Raw genomic sequence first — 18,869 nt, forward strand, 5'->3', positions numbered from 1 at the left:
TTCTCTTCAGGCTGGCCTGACAGCGCTGATTTGCCTCCGCCATGCATGAGGAGCAGCCTGAGCAATGCAAACAGACATCTGAGAGGTTCTTGACTGATCTCCTCCACACAAGTGCCTCAGATAGAGGCAAACAGAGCAAGGGCTGATGGGAGATAAATATGGAGAGCCGAGTTTGTAACAAAGCCCCTTCAGAACCTTGAGAGAAATCGCCATCCATCTATTGCATTTTGGGCTTGAGATATTAGATCAGAAACATTGTCCGGAAAGCCCAGGAAAACAATACTTTTCTCTTGTTGTATATTTACTCACGTTTTGAATGCATTTCGGCCAAATACAGGAATTTGCATAAAAACTGAGTCGCATGAAACTTCCATATGATAGACCGTAAATTCGGCTATACACTTGAGGTCATTCCTACTATCAGCATATTTATACTGTATTTGTATTAACAAATAGAAGAATAAAGAAGGAAAACTGGCAATTTATTAAGAAATGCACCAGGTACTTCAATGTTTTCCTTATCGAATTAAAATGTTTCAAACAAAAGATGTTTTAATGAAAATTTTGTTTTATTACCAATTACAATCAACTTAGTCTTTTGTAAAATCCCTTTAACTGCCTGTCCCTTGAATGTCAACATCCTCCAGGAAGTGACATAATTTGGCGGGAAAACAAACACCAATAAGTATTATCAATAGATTTGGTGAATTTATGTTTGTGGTATGAAGTTTGCTGTGAAGTTTTGTGGTATGAATTGGTTTGTCTTCCCATCCAGTCAAAATATCAGAAAACGTTATAAAAATATGTCAAAAGACACAAAAAATATCTTCATGTTCACAACTCATGTAAGTTAAATGGCTAACATAGCTCTTTATTTCCAATATTTTAGGTTACATTTTGTTAATCGTCTCCCTATCAAGATACAATTTATGTGCTTAAGATTGACCAGAAGATGTTTTTGAAAGTCAGTTATACCGTTATACTGAATGACACCACATATGTATGCGTAAAAAGCTACTGCATAACAGCAGGAATGACCCATTCAACTATATTGTGCATCAAGTGGAGATAAAAGGCTACATAAAGTCTCATTACCTATTAACAGTGTAGTTGATCTTTTAAGCAGATATGAATGGCATAATAAACGCTTCATGCAGCCAGCATATGCATGCCTTACGATGCATTATAAACGCCTAACGTTGTCACTCAACATCACAAAGCTATTTGATTAGCCGTTTTATCACGAGAGCAGCACAGCCCCAAATGTACCTGGTCTCTAGAGGAACGTTGCTGTTGAGAAGCCAGTTGTCCTGGGCACTGCCTGAGTCCTGGGCACTTGTAGGCCCCTCATTGGGAGCCGAGCTGTCGGTGGGTGCCGGGCTCGGGTTACTGCGCTGGGTATAGTTGCTGTGGCTCAGAGAGCCAATGGAGGCGGTGTGGTGCTGACTGGGGGAATGGGAGTGTGACAGGGGCAGCGGTGGCGTCCGCAACCGGGAGTGGTTCTGGAACGAGCCCTCTGAAAGAGAGAAACGGCACTATCAGCAATTAAACTAATTAGATTACTGCAGTGTTCATTAGCATGGGGTGTACAGAGATTCATCGGTAAGACTTTTCTGATACTGCACAAGTAAACAACTCGATTTTCAAAGAGAAGTCAATGATTAGAAGTTGCCTTAAAAAGAGACACCTAGCTTAAACGTTGCATCTAAACAGAGCGCTGGCTTCTAGCAGCTGGAATCCCGCAAACACTCATCAGGCAATATGCTGCAGACAATCTGTCATTATCAAGTAGACTGAATTACCCTCGTCAACCTGTTTGAAATTCACGCCATGATCAACTGCAGCTTGTGCGGTTGGACTTGACAAGACAGCTTCAGCTTCCGACAACGCTTTTGTCAACTAAAGCCACTTTGCGTCATGGGAGACGGGGGCTATCAGACATGAGATTGTGAGCATCAGATTGTGGCAATCCAGACGCAGATAAAGACCCTTGTGTCCTTGTGCGCTCCACAGCCATTCATTTCCATATCTGCTAAACCATTCATCAATCAATAAACTAGCGCCTCATTGCGCTAAGAACCCTTACTTAACAAGAACAAAGCATTTCCATTTCACACCTGTCGGCGACACTCAACGGCCTCTTTACTGAGAACTAAAACTGTTGCTAAAGGTGAGACTAGTACGCTAAAGAGGTTTTATTTACATTTAAAACTTTACATTCATTCGCTAAAAGGTATAGCAAATGTTCTTACCGTTTCATTTGTTAAAGCTTTGCAGTAAATATGCTTTATTTACATTTAAGAACATTACTTTAAATCGTTGAAGGTATAACTAATGTAATAAATACATTTTATTTACATTTAAGAACAATGTTACCTTAATTTGCTAAAGGTATAGCAAATGCGCTAAATGTTTTATTTACATATAAAAACAACTTTACTTTCATTTGTTAAAGATATAGCTAATGCGCTAATTAAGTTTTATTTACATTTAAGAACAACTTAACCTTAATTCGCTAAAGGTATAGCTAATGCACTAAAGATGTTTTAATTAGAGTAAGCACAACTTTACCATCATTCTCTATAGGTATAGCTAATACGCTAAGGATACAGCTAATAAGAAATATGTTTTATTTACATTTATGAAGAACTTTACCTTCAAATGCTTACACAAAACTGGTGTCCAACAAATATGTAAATGTAGGCTATTTGCAACTGTATTTTAGTAGGCTATCTGACAGATATTAAATGAATAAATAGGCCAGACATGTTATTGCAAAAAAACTGTTATTGCAAAAATAGATTTCACAAGACAAACAGACATGAATTATGCACAATAATGGGGCATCCCTCACAGAGGGTTATCTGAAGTCCGACAGTAATTGTCTTTTGTTACAAAAGCAGAGTGTTGATGGCTGAGGCTGCAATGCATTTAACTAGATAAAGCCAGAGACCGAACTTGTCAGAAACTGTCAACACAATCTCTAGAAGTTCAATCTGTAAATTAATTCTTTCTAAAGTACCGTCACCAAGAATAAAGATAAAAAAAGAAAGAAAAAGAAAAATCAATCATCAGATGGTGGACAATAGTCAAACATCCTAACCTTTACGGATATTTTCCTTACACCTTAGACCTCATTGGGTCTCATGCTGGTTTAACCACGGAACTGTAAAATAATGCAAATATTCACATTTTAACGAATTTGCTTCACTATTTTTAAATAAAGAATACAAAATTTAAGATTATGCCAAACTACGTAATAAGTTTAAAAAGGTTTTCATGAGCCTTTTCATTATGTTACCAGGACAGCCACACATTTGTGCACCCCCTAAAAATATATACATTTAAAACTAAAAATATTAATCACAAAAGAGGTGTATATACAAGACAAGTATTGTATGTTTGAAGTGCAATTTAAATGATAATTTTATTTTTGAAACATTAACAGAAAAATCTGTCTAGCATGAGAACGCTTTTGTTGTCGCTCGCCTGAACTGACCTTCATAAGCAAACTTCACTAACTACTATTGCACAAACACAGCAACACGGACAACAATGCACGGCATTGAGCGCCAAGTCATGAGCAACCCTGAATCATTCCTTTCTTTTGAATACAGCAAAAGTTGCATGCTTCGAAGGTCTTACCGCAGTTTCACACACCAAGCGACACAGTATGTTCTCTGTCGGAGGCATGTCACCGGGGTGAAAGAACGCTAGTTCTCACATCTCTCATATGACTAAATGAGTGCTTTGCACCATGTGGTGAGTGCACATTTCTACTGAAGATCATTATGGGATGCGTCACTGACAGGGACCCCTTTACTTTTTTCATTCCCTTTCATTTTTTGGGCACAGGGCCGGATCGTTTGTCAGAGCCAGTGACAGATGGGCCCGTACCAAGCCGCATTCCCACAATCCTACGCTACCAATTACTCAGAGCTCTGTTGCGTCTCTGAGCCAAGCTGATGATGGCCCCGATGAAACCGGATCAAAACAGACGGAGAGCTGGAAGGGAGGAAAACCATTTCCTCAGCACTATGAAGGGACGCAACATGCGGGAGTATTACAGCTACGAGAGTGATGCAATTCAATGAAGGTTAATGACAACAAGACTTGATTTATCATATTGCTTGTCTGTCGACACTTCAAAGGAAAAAGTGCTTGAATTAGATTATTTTTTCTCTCTTATCGCAATTCAGCATGCAGTAAAAGTAAGTCATTCATAGGTTGACGTCCTAATGATTATAAAAACTGTGGCTCTTAATAACGTGGCATTGAACTGAAATACAAAATAAATTATAAACAGGCCCTCAGGTAAGAACAACAACAACAACAGCATAAAAACACCATTATGCATGTAATGAATGCTACAAATAGTAATAGACTACAACAAGTTCAGGCTATGCATCACCCAATTCTAAACACTTCAAAAAACACGTCTAAGCTTTTTGCGTTGTGTTTTCGGAATAAGTTTGACTCAACGCAGGGTTTCTATTCCCCAAGCAGCGGCCAGTAAACAGAAATGCTGATGCAGCGTTCAAGGGTTGGAGCTTTATATCCATTGAGAAGCACAGAAGGTAAGGCTCATTCGAGTCCTTGAGACAATGAGCATAATACGAAGAGAAGTAATGATTCAGCAGGAGCAATTCAGAGCAGTCCAGAAGGACCTGTGCGAGTGGAAGGTCTTTGATCGATCTTGTGTGCACAACTCTGTTCAAGAGCAAAAAAAAGTTTGTTTTGCCAAAGAAAAGACGAGGCAAAGAAAAAGGTCATTGCGTTCAAATGGCCTCCAGAAAAGGAGACAAAAATATTTTAATATCATATTTCAACACAAAATCTAAAGAAAGGAATAAAAAAAAAGTCCTTACAGAAATTAAGTATGTTTTAAGACTTTTAGCATTTTCAGCAATACAAAAACATAATTCATAAAAAATAAATACATCTATATATACATATGTAGGGTGGTTAATTTTCAGGGGGTAAAATCACAATACAAACAAAATTGCATTATACATTTTCTTTAAACAAAATATATCTTTTATCAAAATAATGGACATGTTTTTTGTGATACTCTTGAGATTAAGAATATAATAGGCACCTAATTACTCTAGATGACACTTTGCTGGATGTAAAATTGCTTTATGATTACAAGACAGCAAATGAATAAAATAGCAATTACAAAGGGAGACAAGCAGTTCTCTGTGGAAATCCCATGGCATATTTATGTAGATTAATACCGTGTTTTAAATGGGGGAGGGGGGTGTACTCAAAAGAGGTGCAAGAACTTTACTAAAACGTGTTAAAAAGCTAATTTGATCTGTGAGGATGTACTTGATGAGTTTGACTCCGTTTAACAACTGATCACAGTCCAGAAATATTTCAAAAGCTCTTCTCTCAAGCTCAATATTTAAAGGCGTCAAAAGCCCATTAAAGTTGTCTGAAGTCAATCTCCAAGGAAAATTGGGTTGCTCCAGTCAGCAGTGTTAGTTAATCAACGAGTGATACTAAAACATCAAACCCTGGAGCAGAATTGGTTTGTGTTTATGAATAATTGATAAGAAATGAGGTCATTCAAACATATAAGAATTACAAAATGGACAGACAGACAGACAGACAGACAGACAGACAGACAGACAGACAGACAGACAGACAGACAGATAGATGACAGACAGACAGATAGATAGATAGATAGATAGATAGATAGATAGATAGATAGATAGATAGATAGATAGATAGACAGATGACAGACAGACAGATAGATAGATAGATAAACAGACAGACAGACACACAGACAGACAGACAGACGGGATAGACAGACAGACAGACAGACAGATAGATAGACAGACAGACAGACGAATAGACAGATATATTCCTCCATTTGGAAAAGTTTAGAAAGTTTATAGGCCGAGAACAGTCTATTTTCGTTTATAGTTACGAAATGACAGTCTCACTCGGTTTCTCACTCACTCATTCTCACTGAGAGTGAGAACTCGTATGTTGTGCCTTAGACACCTGATCAAATGTGCAAGGTGTTAGACTGGCTGAAGAATAAATAAAGATCCCTCCACAAGACAAACAGAACATTAAACTGCATCCACAGCTAAAAATTACCATAGATCGCGGAGCATCCGTCTCTCCTGCTAGGTTCGTCTTCTTGTTGCAAGTGTCTGGATACGGGTGGTGGATACTGTTTTCCGAACAGCGCGAAGAGCCGACAGCCACCCTGAGTGTTAATGGAAGGTTGTGTGTCTGTGGTTTTCGCACTTTTTCCTCCATTCAATCATCAGTTAAGGTGTTGTTCTTAACCATTAGGCAAGACAGATGCACGTGGGAATACACACCGTCTTCACTGGTCTCGTGTGAAGGCTAGCAGATATAGCTTACGGCGCTCTGAATCAGTCATGCCCTCAAACTCATCAAGTGTGAGTAACTGACGGCCTCGCTGACATCTTCACAGCTATACTTAAGAAATACGAAAATATCTCTCACTGCATGTTGATTCGAAAATCATGTGGAATCAAAAGCAAATGTGCCGTTTTTCATTAAATGTGTCATTTTTTTTGTGTCCCCTTGGGTCCTGAAGACATATTTGACGTTGAAACGTGCAGATGGCTCTGTCTGACACTTTGTTGTCTCCATGGTAACCTCACAATGGATTATCTAAATAAAGTGATGATTCATGAGCATCCAGTGTACATTCACAAAAGGTGACAATGCATTAGGAAAACAGCTGGCTGGTTGCAAGTTGAAACATGGACTGCGGTTGCATGCTGGGTGTCTAGCTGAACGCAACATATAAATAACTGTTCTCATTAAAAATAATTGCAGGTGAAACTCGCGAGAACGGAGGGTAGGGAAAAAAAGCTTGTCCCCGCTGCCCTCTGCAGCCACGCCATGTGTTGCTTATTAAATCACTCTTTCCCTGTCCGCTGTGATCTCTCAGAGTGTCTCCCGTGGATATATGTTCCGGTGCGACCCCCTAAACCCCATTCGCTCCCCTAGCACTGGCAATGGGAAGGGATGATTAAATAAGTTCTGACGAAACCCAACTGATCTAAATGCATAGCTGCACAGTGACCCCACTGCTTAATTTCCACCTGCTCATTCCTGTCTGGTCAACTGCAAAGGCATGTTGTGCGAGCCCTTACATAGGAAGATCCATACACTATTAGCGGCCCACTGTGGCCCAAACCCCATGCTGCTCGCTGTAAAAAGATGCTAATACAAGGGGGCCTCTGTAGTGAAGAACAGGGGCTCAGCAGGGAGCCCGTGGCCCAATAGCCATCTCTCCAGGAACAGGACCCTGAGAGAAAGCCAGGGGCCATGGAGCAACACATGCTCAATAAAAAAGACCGCAAGCTTCAACGGGTCTGTCCCATCAAGCTAACAGGACCTAGCGGGCATAGAGATCTTTTACTCTTTCTTTTCTACGTTCTCCAGCTTGCTTAATCTCAGCCTCTTTAAATACAAAAAGACATTTGGTTCATGAACTATAGTTTAGGGAATTTCTGCAACAAAGATAGATGAATGGAAAAATACAATACAGCGGAGAGCCCTTTGGTCGATAGAATGCAACAGATGCATTTTTTAGTTGTTAATATAGAATCACTCTGGGAAGAGTGAAATTGCCTCAGCCTGAAAACTCCGTCTCTGGTTGATAGCTATAAGCAGAGATGAATTTTGGGAAGTGCAGAGATTTCCCAGCGGTAGAATTTGTGCGTTTAACTCAGCCACTGTGGCCAGATTTTTTTGCTTTATGTTGTGTTTAAACACTTGGGACTCGATATTTCAAGTGCTAACCACCTCTGTATCCGTGATTCGATCCTTTAGCTCTTTGCAGATGTAAGGTTTGGCCATCACTTGTTTTTACGTGTAATTCCTCCTCGATTGCTGGAAAAGCATACCAAATTCCTCTGAAAACACACTCTGTGTTCGAATCCACGGCTCGAATCCCTGAGCTAAGCCTTTTCAGCTTTAGTCTCAGCACTGGATCACATTTCTGGAACTACAGAATAACTTGTGTTTCTAAAGACACACGAAATCATATCGACACCGGCAACATGAATCTGGGCCTATAAACTCCCTTATCGGTTTACACGATAAGCTTACCCTGTCCATGCCCTTTCTCTCTCCAGAATTTGACAAATCTGTAATGCTGAGCTGAGCCGGGCTGCAGAACAGGGCTCTGTCACAAAAAAAAAAAAAGTTTTAATATGCTCCCTTAATATCCTGACAAGGCGAAGAAATGAGAACGGGAGGTATTAGCTCATGTCATCGTCAACCCTAAAAACATTTCAAAATATTACAGGCTCAAACCCACATGACATATCTTTCTAGACATCTGTTTTTGTTTACAGAAGTGCAGGGTGAAAAACCCACAGTGTGTTTTGGACTGCAATTTACACCACTTAGTGTGAACGTGTAGGCGACTCTTCGTTAAAAACCAAGGACTATAACAAAGGACGTGACCACCTATTGAAGAGTCTGTCATTACTGCATCACTCTTTTTAAGCCTTGAGCTATCTGGAATATCCGTGTTAGTAATATGCTAATACTTGGTAAATTAAAGCAGCTGGCTGTTTATTCTCGGTTTTAAAAAAAAAGAGCCTATCCCATTCTCAAAAAGCAGGGAAAATGGTTAAAATAGACTCATTAGGTGGTTTAAGTGAATAAAAAGCAGCGTTTTTTCTTTTCTTATTTTAATTGTGTCCTTGTTGTTTAAAGGCTCAGCAAATACAGTTGCTAAACAATCAGAAATGACAATGAGGGTGCTCTTCAAAAGAGCAGGATAATTTCCATAATTTACCACTTGTTTACCTACAATCACAATGGCTACTTTGACACAGCCAGTGTTTGGATTTGGCAAGCGTGTTTACAAGCAGGTGACTCAGAAATGGGTATTTATATGCAAAAGGACATGGGAACCAAATTAAATAGGAATATTTCCTGGCGGTATTCATAACCTGAGAGAAGTTGACAGCTATAAAAATAGTAATTGTGTGTGTGTGGCACGGTGGTACGATAGACGACTAGATTGCTATGTTCCAATCATGTAACACTGATCAACCGAACTGGAGTCACTCTGAATTGAAGCAGTCCAAACTGTACTGACAGCCGTATTATGCCTAGTTTGTGCACGTGGCCATCAACAGTTGAGGTTTTTACCGCCAAAATGACTGGCAGTGCAGGAATCACTCGACTTCCGAAGTAAAGAAAGCAAGATCAAACCTCACATCGACCTTGTGCAACACAGCATAGCCTCTGGCAGGAATCCCACTATTTTACTACCAGGACGCTAAGCTTAACACATAAACGTCCTCTTCCACGGCACTGTGGTATGCTACTTTGTCTCAGTCAAATAGAGCCTTATGGTGCCTTGCATAGCTCGGAGGCAAGAGACCGATTCCTTTGGTGAGTGTGCTACCCCTCACCGGCAGCCCGAGGGTAACCTATATACCAATGCAAATCACAGCCATTTGTCGGAAAGATAAATCCCATTTCAGCACTGGGGTGCCACCGCTAGGTGACCAGCACGCTAGCTGGATGCTGCGCGGAGAAAGGAAAGTTCTCGCCACCGGAGGCTAATTCATTGCTTTACGAAGGGCCGTGTGGAAACAGGCAGGCAGAAGTCTCTCGAGCTTGATGTAATTCCAGCCTTGGGTGGTTAACTTGTAAAGGCTGATCAATTATTTACAGCATTTTTTTGTTCAACTCCGTAAAGAAGCCTTGAGGGAGACGCCGAGAGCTGCTGGTGATGACAGGCTTCATATCGACATGCTCTCTTGCTCTCCTCCAATTATCAAAGTGATGCGAAGCTATCTGGAAACATGTTAACAAATCTCATTTCGAATTCGTTTACCTGTTGCAGCACGGACATCACAAGACAGATTTAGATGGACGTTATCTTATAGCATTGTCGTTTAAAAGAACAATACGTTCTGCGATGGGTCACAAATCGTCAGCTAGTTTACCTTGCATAACCTGTGCTTTTAGTGGCGGTGCTTTATTTAATGTCACTCCACAGGTAATGGGATGTTAAAGTCCAAAACACATCAAAGCACATCCCTAGTAAACAAGTTCATCATATCTGCACCTTCTGGACGACAATGGCAGCGCGACGTGATGCGCATTTCATCAGTGGCTCATTAGTGAGGACACGGTAACTTGTAAAATTGATTCATCGTGGTTGAAGCTCCTGCTGTGCTGGTCACTTGTCCCTCAGCAGGCCACACCATTAAGCTTTTTATCATTTTACAGGCTCGAAAAATTAATTCAATCTTTCATTAAAAAACTTCTTGACCTTTCTAAAACCAAGCAAAGTTAATGAAGGAAACTCTGCAATGATCTGCGATGGCCATAATCAAAGTATCACAAGAAATATAGCCCTGTTGACAAATACAAACTCAGGATCACACTGCTAAAGTTTCTCAGCTGCATAAGTAAAGAGCAATACAGCTCGTCCAAACAGTGGCGAAGTATTTTTGTAAAGCATTTCAGAAGACAAAGTACAGGGTGAACTTAGTCATGACAGACAGATGCAACAAGGGTTAGCCTGCCACTGTCTACACTCAAACACAGTGTGAAACACAAAGCCAAGGTTTTCAGAACGCCAGAAACAATTAAGGGCAAAACATTTTTTTCATTAAATTAAATAAGGATCTTCTCAATTTGAAATGTGTCGCATGTGACCATTTTTTGTTTGTTGTATATGCATATTTGTTGTATATAAATATGCATATTCTCGTATATGCACTATACACTATTATATATCCACACACTAAATATATTAATAACAATTGAAGTAAAGTATAAATTTCAGCATGTGTGTCTTCAGCATAATTTGAGAAACAAATTGTGACCAAATTTCAGATTCCAGGGTATATTGCATCATTTTGTAAACAATCATAATTGAATAAAATTGTCAGAGCAAATATCTACACCCCTAGTTTTTGCTTACAGTGTATCTGACAGTACGCCAGGCAAGACATCCCAGATGAACAGGGTAAAAAAAATATATATAACCAATAGATATCACCATACTTCCCCTGATAATTGATTACATTACGAATTGCACTCGTTTTTGCATTACAAGTTTTCTGACATGTTATTGTTAAAAAGGCATTATAATTAAATATGCACTGAATCGCAAATATTTCTAGAACAAAAATCTGATCATTTGACAAACACGTAAAATCCTTCGGAATATAGATGGGAATAAAGCTGTAAAGTTTGGTGTATTTCTGACACAGTGAAGAAAAAACTCATTTTGAGAAAATGGCCTTTATAATACATGTACTCTAATTGAAATCTACAGACGCAAATAGATAAACTGCTATAAAAGATGCACTTAAAAGAGTCTTTTGGAAGTTTTCTTTCTAGTAATCTGAAGAGAAAAAGACCCACAAAAACCCACAAAGCTAAAATCTCAAAACTGTGTTTGCTTGTATGTCTCGCCTTAAGGTGCATTTCTTCAACATTGCTAGGGTAAATTCAAGCAAATAGGTCCCTTAAAAAAAAAACATTGAACCACTTTCATTTCAACTTGCCTAAATTCACCCTTTTCAACAAAACAATTCATAGGAAACTGGCCACACATTCTTAAAAAAACTTCAGCATCTCTGACACACCTCACTCCCTGAACCCCAGCCTAGAGCTTCTCTTCTCAGCAGGCCTTAGTTAAAAAAGTTCCTGCTAACATCTGACCTCAACCGCTACCCAAAATATCCAAAAAATTAATGTCTGGCCCGTGGCTACCTCCACAGCTCCACATAGTCCAGTTGGGGATGTCGGGACCCATCAAGCATCAGCGATATCGAGAGGGACTCACCGTGAGGAGTTGCAGTGACCGGAGCGCAGACGTTCCCTGAGCCGGTTTTAACTAAGAATGAATTGGGGCCAAACTCATCTTCTGACTCAGAGTCCCGGCCGGCCTGAGCCCCGCTGTTACCTAGCAACCTTCCCTGGCTCTGATTGGCTGCATGAAGAGGGGGAGGGTAAGGGGAGTCGACAGGGGAAGAGGAGGCAGATGAGCAATGAAGAGGAGGACCTGTAGACCACAAACACAAACAACACACGGGGGACAACTTAAAACACACCTCCCAATGACACCACATAACCAAAAATTAATACATGGAACAGCACAGAAACATGCAGAGAGAATTAATAAAAGAGATGAAAGCTGTCTGTCTTGTTTCATCTGTCTTTGTTCTGCCCAGCTGAACGGGGAGATTGGCATAACCGTGATAACGGAGTTGCTTTGTGACTCCAAAAAGGATTTTTTTTCTTTTTACATTTTCCAAAGACAGATCGACAGACAAGCTTTAACAAAACAACAAATGGAACATTCAGAAAGAATCACTGGTGATCAACAGTGATTGAAACTATTAATCAACAGTGAATAAATTAGACACTGACATCTCACAAAAACAGATCCGGGTCTACAGTCCCTAAAAACATACGACAAAATAATCAGAAATTACACTTTGCATAAAGAAACCAAAGCCTATTTTAGGAAAATTGTGGTTTTGTGAATTGTGATTTCAATTCAGTATTTGTCATATGGAATAATATATACATATATATATATATATATATATGACAAATACTGCATTGAAATCACAATTCACAAAACCATAATTGTATATATGCCATAATAATATATTATTATGGCATTTATTATGGCATTTATATATTAACCATAACATATATAATTTATATCTGCATAAGGCAACACAATAAGTATTTCCTTGATATATTTATATTTTAAAATGTAAAAAATATCTTTTAAAAAATATTTTTAAATATGCATTACATTAGAATAAGATTTTTAAACTAACAGTATGAGACTTGGAGGTAAGAAATATGCTTAATTCATTATGTTTTTAATATATATATTTTTATTTTGGGGTCAAATAAACCAGACATGAGAAATTACATTTTGCATAAAGAAATCAAAGCCTTTTTAAATACTCTTTTGTAATAAATGTCTCTATTTTTGTATTGACTTTTATTTTAAATAACTGAATCTGCATAAAGGCTACACAATAAATATGTGTACACACACACAATTTTTAAATGTAAAATTATTATTTTTATATATTTAAAAAATGTTTTTGCAGTAAAGAGGGTTTTTTTGGAAAGGGGGTGCTTAACTTTTAATTAACTTTATATTTTGAAATAGATATATGAACTGGTTCTTGAGAGGTTTTGTTAAATTTACTTAAATCACACAACACAACAAATTATAAAAGCAATGATATTTTGGATGATATTTTGGACAATTGTTGTACAGTATTGGAGAATTAACAGAACAACTATCATAAGACATGAGAATGAAACCGACTGCTGGGAGAAAACAAACACACACAGCTTGTTCGCCATCTTTGTGCGGACTCTCCATAGACGTAATGGTTTTTATATTGTATAATTCTGTATAACACACACACACAAATGAGGACCGACCAAAATGCCCTTACTTGACTATCCTTGTGCTCACTAAAACTCAAACCAGGCCACACAAAGATAGTTTTACACACACACACACACACACACACACACACACACACACACACACACACACACACACACACACACACACACACACACACACACACACACACACACACACACACACACACACTATATATTTGTTTCCACTTAAAAATGTGCTGATCTTTTCTTTCTGAGCAAACTCTTGAGAGATTTGAGACAGCATAAGAACGAGAACAATAGCAGCATTTTTCCAGCAAGATATGAAACTATCTACGAGTGAACATTTCAAGAACAAAAGTACTGGCCCAAGTTCAAAAAGTTTGCCCAGTTTTAAGACTTAGATGGGGTTTATATTCTGAGAACTAAGTTTTATAGTCGTTCTTTCCATATATTGTCAAGTGAAAGCTGACAAGTTGACGGAATATCATTCAGGAATTAAAGAAAAAACATTTTTGCTTTATATTTCTGGTGCGTATGTGTAATTACTGCTAGGACGAGACACAGCTGATTGAGTGAAAGAGAATTAAGAAACAATTAGTGGAATTAGCATATGATCCATTAAAGTGTCAATCAAGCGGTTTGATCTTAATGATGCATGTCTTGTGTTCCATTCATCACTTTAATTTGACAAGTCTTAAAACACATTATAATATTGTAATCCACCTAAAAATGAGCAGGAAAACTTGCAGAGAGAACATGCTATACATCGGCAAATAATTTACATTTAGAGCTAAAATTGTAGTCAAGTTCAAAATTTTTGTTTATTACTTTGGTGTATAAGAAATAATTTGGTGCAACTAAACTGATCATGTGTGTTCAGCAAAAAACAGTTAAGTCATACTTTCTTTGCATAAATTGCAAATAAGAAAGGATATGAATGATTTACACAGGAATTCTTTGTGCTTGTGTTTCATTGTTTAATAAACATCTGACCGGTGAAAAACTCAGAAAAAAACAGCATTCCTCTCAGTACTGTAAATTACTGATCCAGTTATGAAATGACATAACTTTGAGAATGTTTAACTATATTAAAATGTTTAGACATACTATATATCCAGTTCTACATGAATTGATGGCATGTTGAAGCATGAAAGTCTCGGAAGTGAAAAGTCGTACAACTGGTTTGGAACGACAGGAATAAGGATTTGTTTTTAACTAAGGACAAGTATTAGTGTCCATAACCTAAAAGATGAGTATTGAGGTGTTTATCTTTGGTTCTCTGCTGAATACTTTTCTATTAAGTCTGAATTAAATGGATAGAATCTGGGGCACTTCATCTGATGTAAAAGCAGGATAAATTACTTTTCTAATCGTGAGTCAAATCATTTTGCCTAAACTTGTAAAGAAAAAAAAAGTTAAATCTCAAAACATGCATGGATGGATTTTTTTTTAAAATAAGTTTTACTTTTAAACCTAGAGCAAGTTTATTTCGCCATTAATCACGTCTTCTGCTTATTAAAGTCCTTTAAACGTGTTGAAAGTCACAGAGGGGCATGAGCAGAGTCTGTGTGCCGGCGGAGGGGTGCATTTGTCTTGCAGGCTGTTGCGGTCTGTGTTTAATTAATTCTACCTTGCGTAATTTATTTTCATTTCTCTGACTTACAGAAGCACTATGAAGGAGAGTAAGGTGTGTGTGTGTTCATGTTTTTCTATCCCGGTGGGGACTTCAACCTCAATGCACACAGACTCATGGGGACTCGTGTCACTGTGGGGACCTAAATTGAGATCCCTGAGAGGAAACAAGCTTATAAATCACACAGAAAGTATGTAAAGTATAAAGTTTGTAAAGTATAAAAACCATTACGTCTATGGAGAAAGTCCCCACAAAGATAGTAAGTGTGTGTGTGTGTGTGTGTGTGTGTGTGTGTGTGTGTGTGTGTGTGTGTGTGTGTGTGTGTGTGTGTGTGTGTGTGTGTGTGTGTGTGTGTGTGTGTGTGTGTGTGTGTGTGTGTGTGCGCGTATGTGTGTGTCACAAAAGTGTATCTGATTATTATTTGTATTATTATGATTATTATATTATTGCTTCAACACATACAATTATCAATATTATTTTAAACAATAAATAAATATTAATTATTATTATTACAAAAGTACTATAAGACAATATTAATTTATTAATATGTGTAAAGTGAATGTTTATTATTTGATGTTGTTATTATTATATTGCTTAAAATAATAAATATTAGTTTTAAACAAGTTAATATTGATTTACAATTGTTATTACTAATTATTATTATTAATTTTAAACAATAAATTAATATTGATTTTCAACCATTTTATTATTATGATATAACATATCATTATTGTTCCTATTGTGATAGTATATCAATAATTTAATATGTATGCAAAATGTATTCTATGTAATATACAATAATATTAATATCTATTATTTTATGTTAATAGTAGTAGTAGTAGTAGTATTTCTGACTATAATAATTGAAAAAATAAATAACTAATTTATTAATTTGCAATTTCTGATTAATTTGTAACCATCATCTAACATAATAATTATAAAAAAATATTTTAAGTGCCACAGGGCCACAATTTTGTGTGAATAACCAGTGAATAACTTATTTAAAGTTTATAACCTCGGCATAACTTCGGACAGAAGAAATAATTTTAACACCAAAAAGGTGTTTAATTCTTCAGTCGCATTATTCTTCATCCCAGCAGATCTCTGTGGCCTGGCATAAGTTGAGTCAGAGTTCTCGTTCAGCCGTTTGCTCTTATTCCAGTTCCTGACAGACTTTCCCCCGTGGCCTGCCCTTCAAGCCGGGCCGATGACTGCAGTGCTCCTGGGGCAGGAACGCAGCGGGGCCACCCACACTAACAGAGGCCCTAATCTACTCAGGAGTCACCTAATTAGACCAGCAGGCCAAGCAGGTAGACTGAGCTTTTCCTGTCGCCACGGCAACCCATTGTATCCTGCAATCTCCCGGGAGACCCGGCTGAACAGAGAGCCGATTGCGAGGGCAATTGGTACAAACAGCAGGGGCAGCTTTCTGTTCAGCTCGGCCTCGACGCTTGAATTACACCGCCCTGGCCTCTGGGCCATCTTCAAACGTACTTTACACTCCGAAGCGAACATCAAAAAGCCCAGCGAATCAAGATGCTTTAGTCAGTGAGGCTTTCAAATAAGACGTCACACCGCTTAATTCACTCTCGCTAAGAGCTCCGTAAATTATGTCATTATAATCAATACAGCTGCATTACGGGCAGTCAATCCGTACCATTACGCGGCCTCTTCCACCAAATTAAATAGATGAAGTCGGATGTCGCGCGCATTATCCGACGCATGCATTATATGATCAACAATAACAAGAACGGGAATATTAGAGTGGCATCTATACAATTCTGCTGGAGATACTGGATTTCACTTATAAGCGCAGTTTGATGGAGAACCGACGTAATGGCAGGGCAGATGAAGGGGCATCGATTGTCCGCCGCACAACAGCACAGCTGCTGATGCTGAAAAGAAGGATGAAATGGCAGGAAATGAGTTAGTGCCACAGTTCTCGCATCCATAAAATGGCTGAAGTATACGAGGCCATAGGGCAGTGTGGTTTTATGACAGTGCTGCTGTGCTTAGTGGGCAAGAAGACCTAAAGAGCACGTCGACGCATCAAATATTAAGCACGGCTTTCTGCGGAGAGATTCACGATTTCGCTTCCTGTGCTCCAAAGGTGTGTAGAATTTAATAAGAAGAAAACATTTATATGATTCAGAGTGGCGTGGAGTGATGAATCTTAATAATGTTGCAATGGTCATGCTCCAGAGCGGTGTTTTTGAAAATCTGGAGAGAAATATAATAATAAATGCATCTCTATCACAGTGGACCATGCAGGAAGAGTGTTATTGTGTGGGGAGGCTTTTAGCTGCTGGGATTGGTGTGCTACTTTACTTTAAAAAGTAATTTAATGCTTTGGATTATAGGAGAATTTAGCAAAATGGCTTGATCTGAAAAGTTATCTAAAGAGGAATGATCAGATTTTATTTTTCAACGAGACAATGCTCCCGCCCAAATTGCAAAGACAACCAAGAAGTGGATTGAGAACAAGTCCTGTACTGTACAAGTATTGTAGCATCACCGTAACATGGTACGGTCAAGTTCCTCCTTTTTTAAAGGAACACTCCACTTTTTTTTGGAAATGGACTCTTTTTCCAAATCCCCTAGAGTTAAACAGTTTTACCGTTTTCGAATCCATTCAGCCGATCTCCGGGTCTGGCGGTAGTACTTTTAGCATAGCTTAGCATAGATCATTGAATCTGATTAGACGGTTAGCATCTCTCTCAAAAAATGACAAAAGAGTTTAGATATTTTTCCTATTTAAAACTCGACTCTTCTGTAGTTACATCGTGTACTAAGACCGACAGAAAATATAAGGTTGTGATTTTCTAGGCCAATATGACTAGTTTCTAGGCCAATAGTCCGCAGCTAGGTAACTTCCAACGTGACCAGCACTAAATTTGTAATATCATTGCGTCTGCTGATACGGCAGCAGTTTCTTGATTATTACGCAGGAATGAGAGTATAGTTCCTAGTCATATTGGCCTAGAAAATCACAACTTAGTACACAATGTAACTACAGAATAGTTACGTTTTAAATAGGAAAAATATCAAAACTCTTTGTTAATTTTTTTGAGAGAGATGCTAACGGTCTAATCAGATTCAATGATCTATGCTAAACTATGCTAAAAGTGCTACCGCCAGACCCGGAGATCGGCTTAATGGATTCAAAAACAGTAAAACTCAACTGTTTAACTCTAGGGGAGTTGGAAAATGAGCCCATTTCCAAAAAAAAGTGGAGTGTTCCTTTAAGGGTTCTTTAAAACAACAATAACAAACTAAAATTGATACCACATGCAAAATTATTTATTACCAAATCCTAAAACACGTTGTAATTTCCATGGCACTGCTTGATACTTTTTAGGTACTGAAGTTTATATTCACATTATCTGTATAAAACGACACCCTCAGACAATCTTTGTCGTTCTATATATAGAAATACAGAGGTGTTCTTTTGTCTTGAGCTTAGGCACGTCTTCATATTCACTATAACCATTATGGTTACTAAAAGGAAGCCCAAGGCTGAAAAGACTCTGCAGCTGACAGGAGAATTAAAGAGCAATAATTTAGCCCAAGTTCCCTGGCTCTTGCCTTCAAGATAACAAGATCTCTGAATGTATAACACGCAAGCACTAAAATTAAGAGAATCGCCAAGTGACTATTTGCTATGGGCAAAAAAAAGAAAAAAAAGAGGAGTAACCTGAATGAGTCATTCTGTGTAACATAGACACCTAATCCTAAAATATTATCATATCCAATGAAAACATGTAGTTCCTAAAGTAATTGACCACCATGTCCACAATTTTGTCAA

General features: G+C 38.2%; 1 protein-coding gene across 1 annotated transcript in view; it reads right to left on the reverse strand.

Annotated features, from left to right (window-relative positions):
• tenm4 (teneurin transmembrane protein 4) overlaps nt 1–18,869 on the reverse strand; it is a 240,272-nt gene that overhangs the window by 114,537 nt on the left and 106,866 nt on the right. Inside the window, exons 4-5 of the mRNA XM_079608835.1 lie at nt 11,828–12,046; nt 1,270–1,516 (exon numbers count right to left, since the gene is read on the reverse strand). Coding sequence (XP_079464961.1) covers nt 1,270–1,516; nt 11,828–12,046 — 466 coding nt within the window. The remainder of the gene's footprint in view (nt 1–1,269; nt 1,517–11,827; nt 12,047–18,869) is intronic.

This window comes from Phoxinus phoxinus, assembly GCF_949152265.1.
Source record: "Phoxinus phoxinus genome assembly, chromosome: 4".
Lineage (NCBI taxonomy): Eukaryota > Metazoa > Chordata > Actinopteri > Cypriniformes > Leuciscidae > Phoxinus > Phoxinus phoxinus.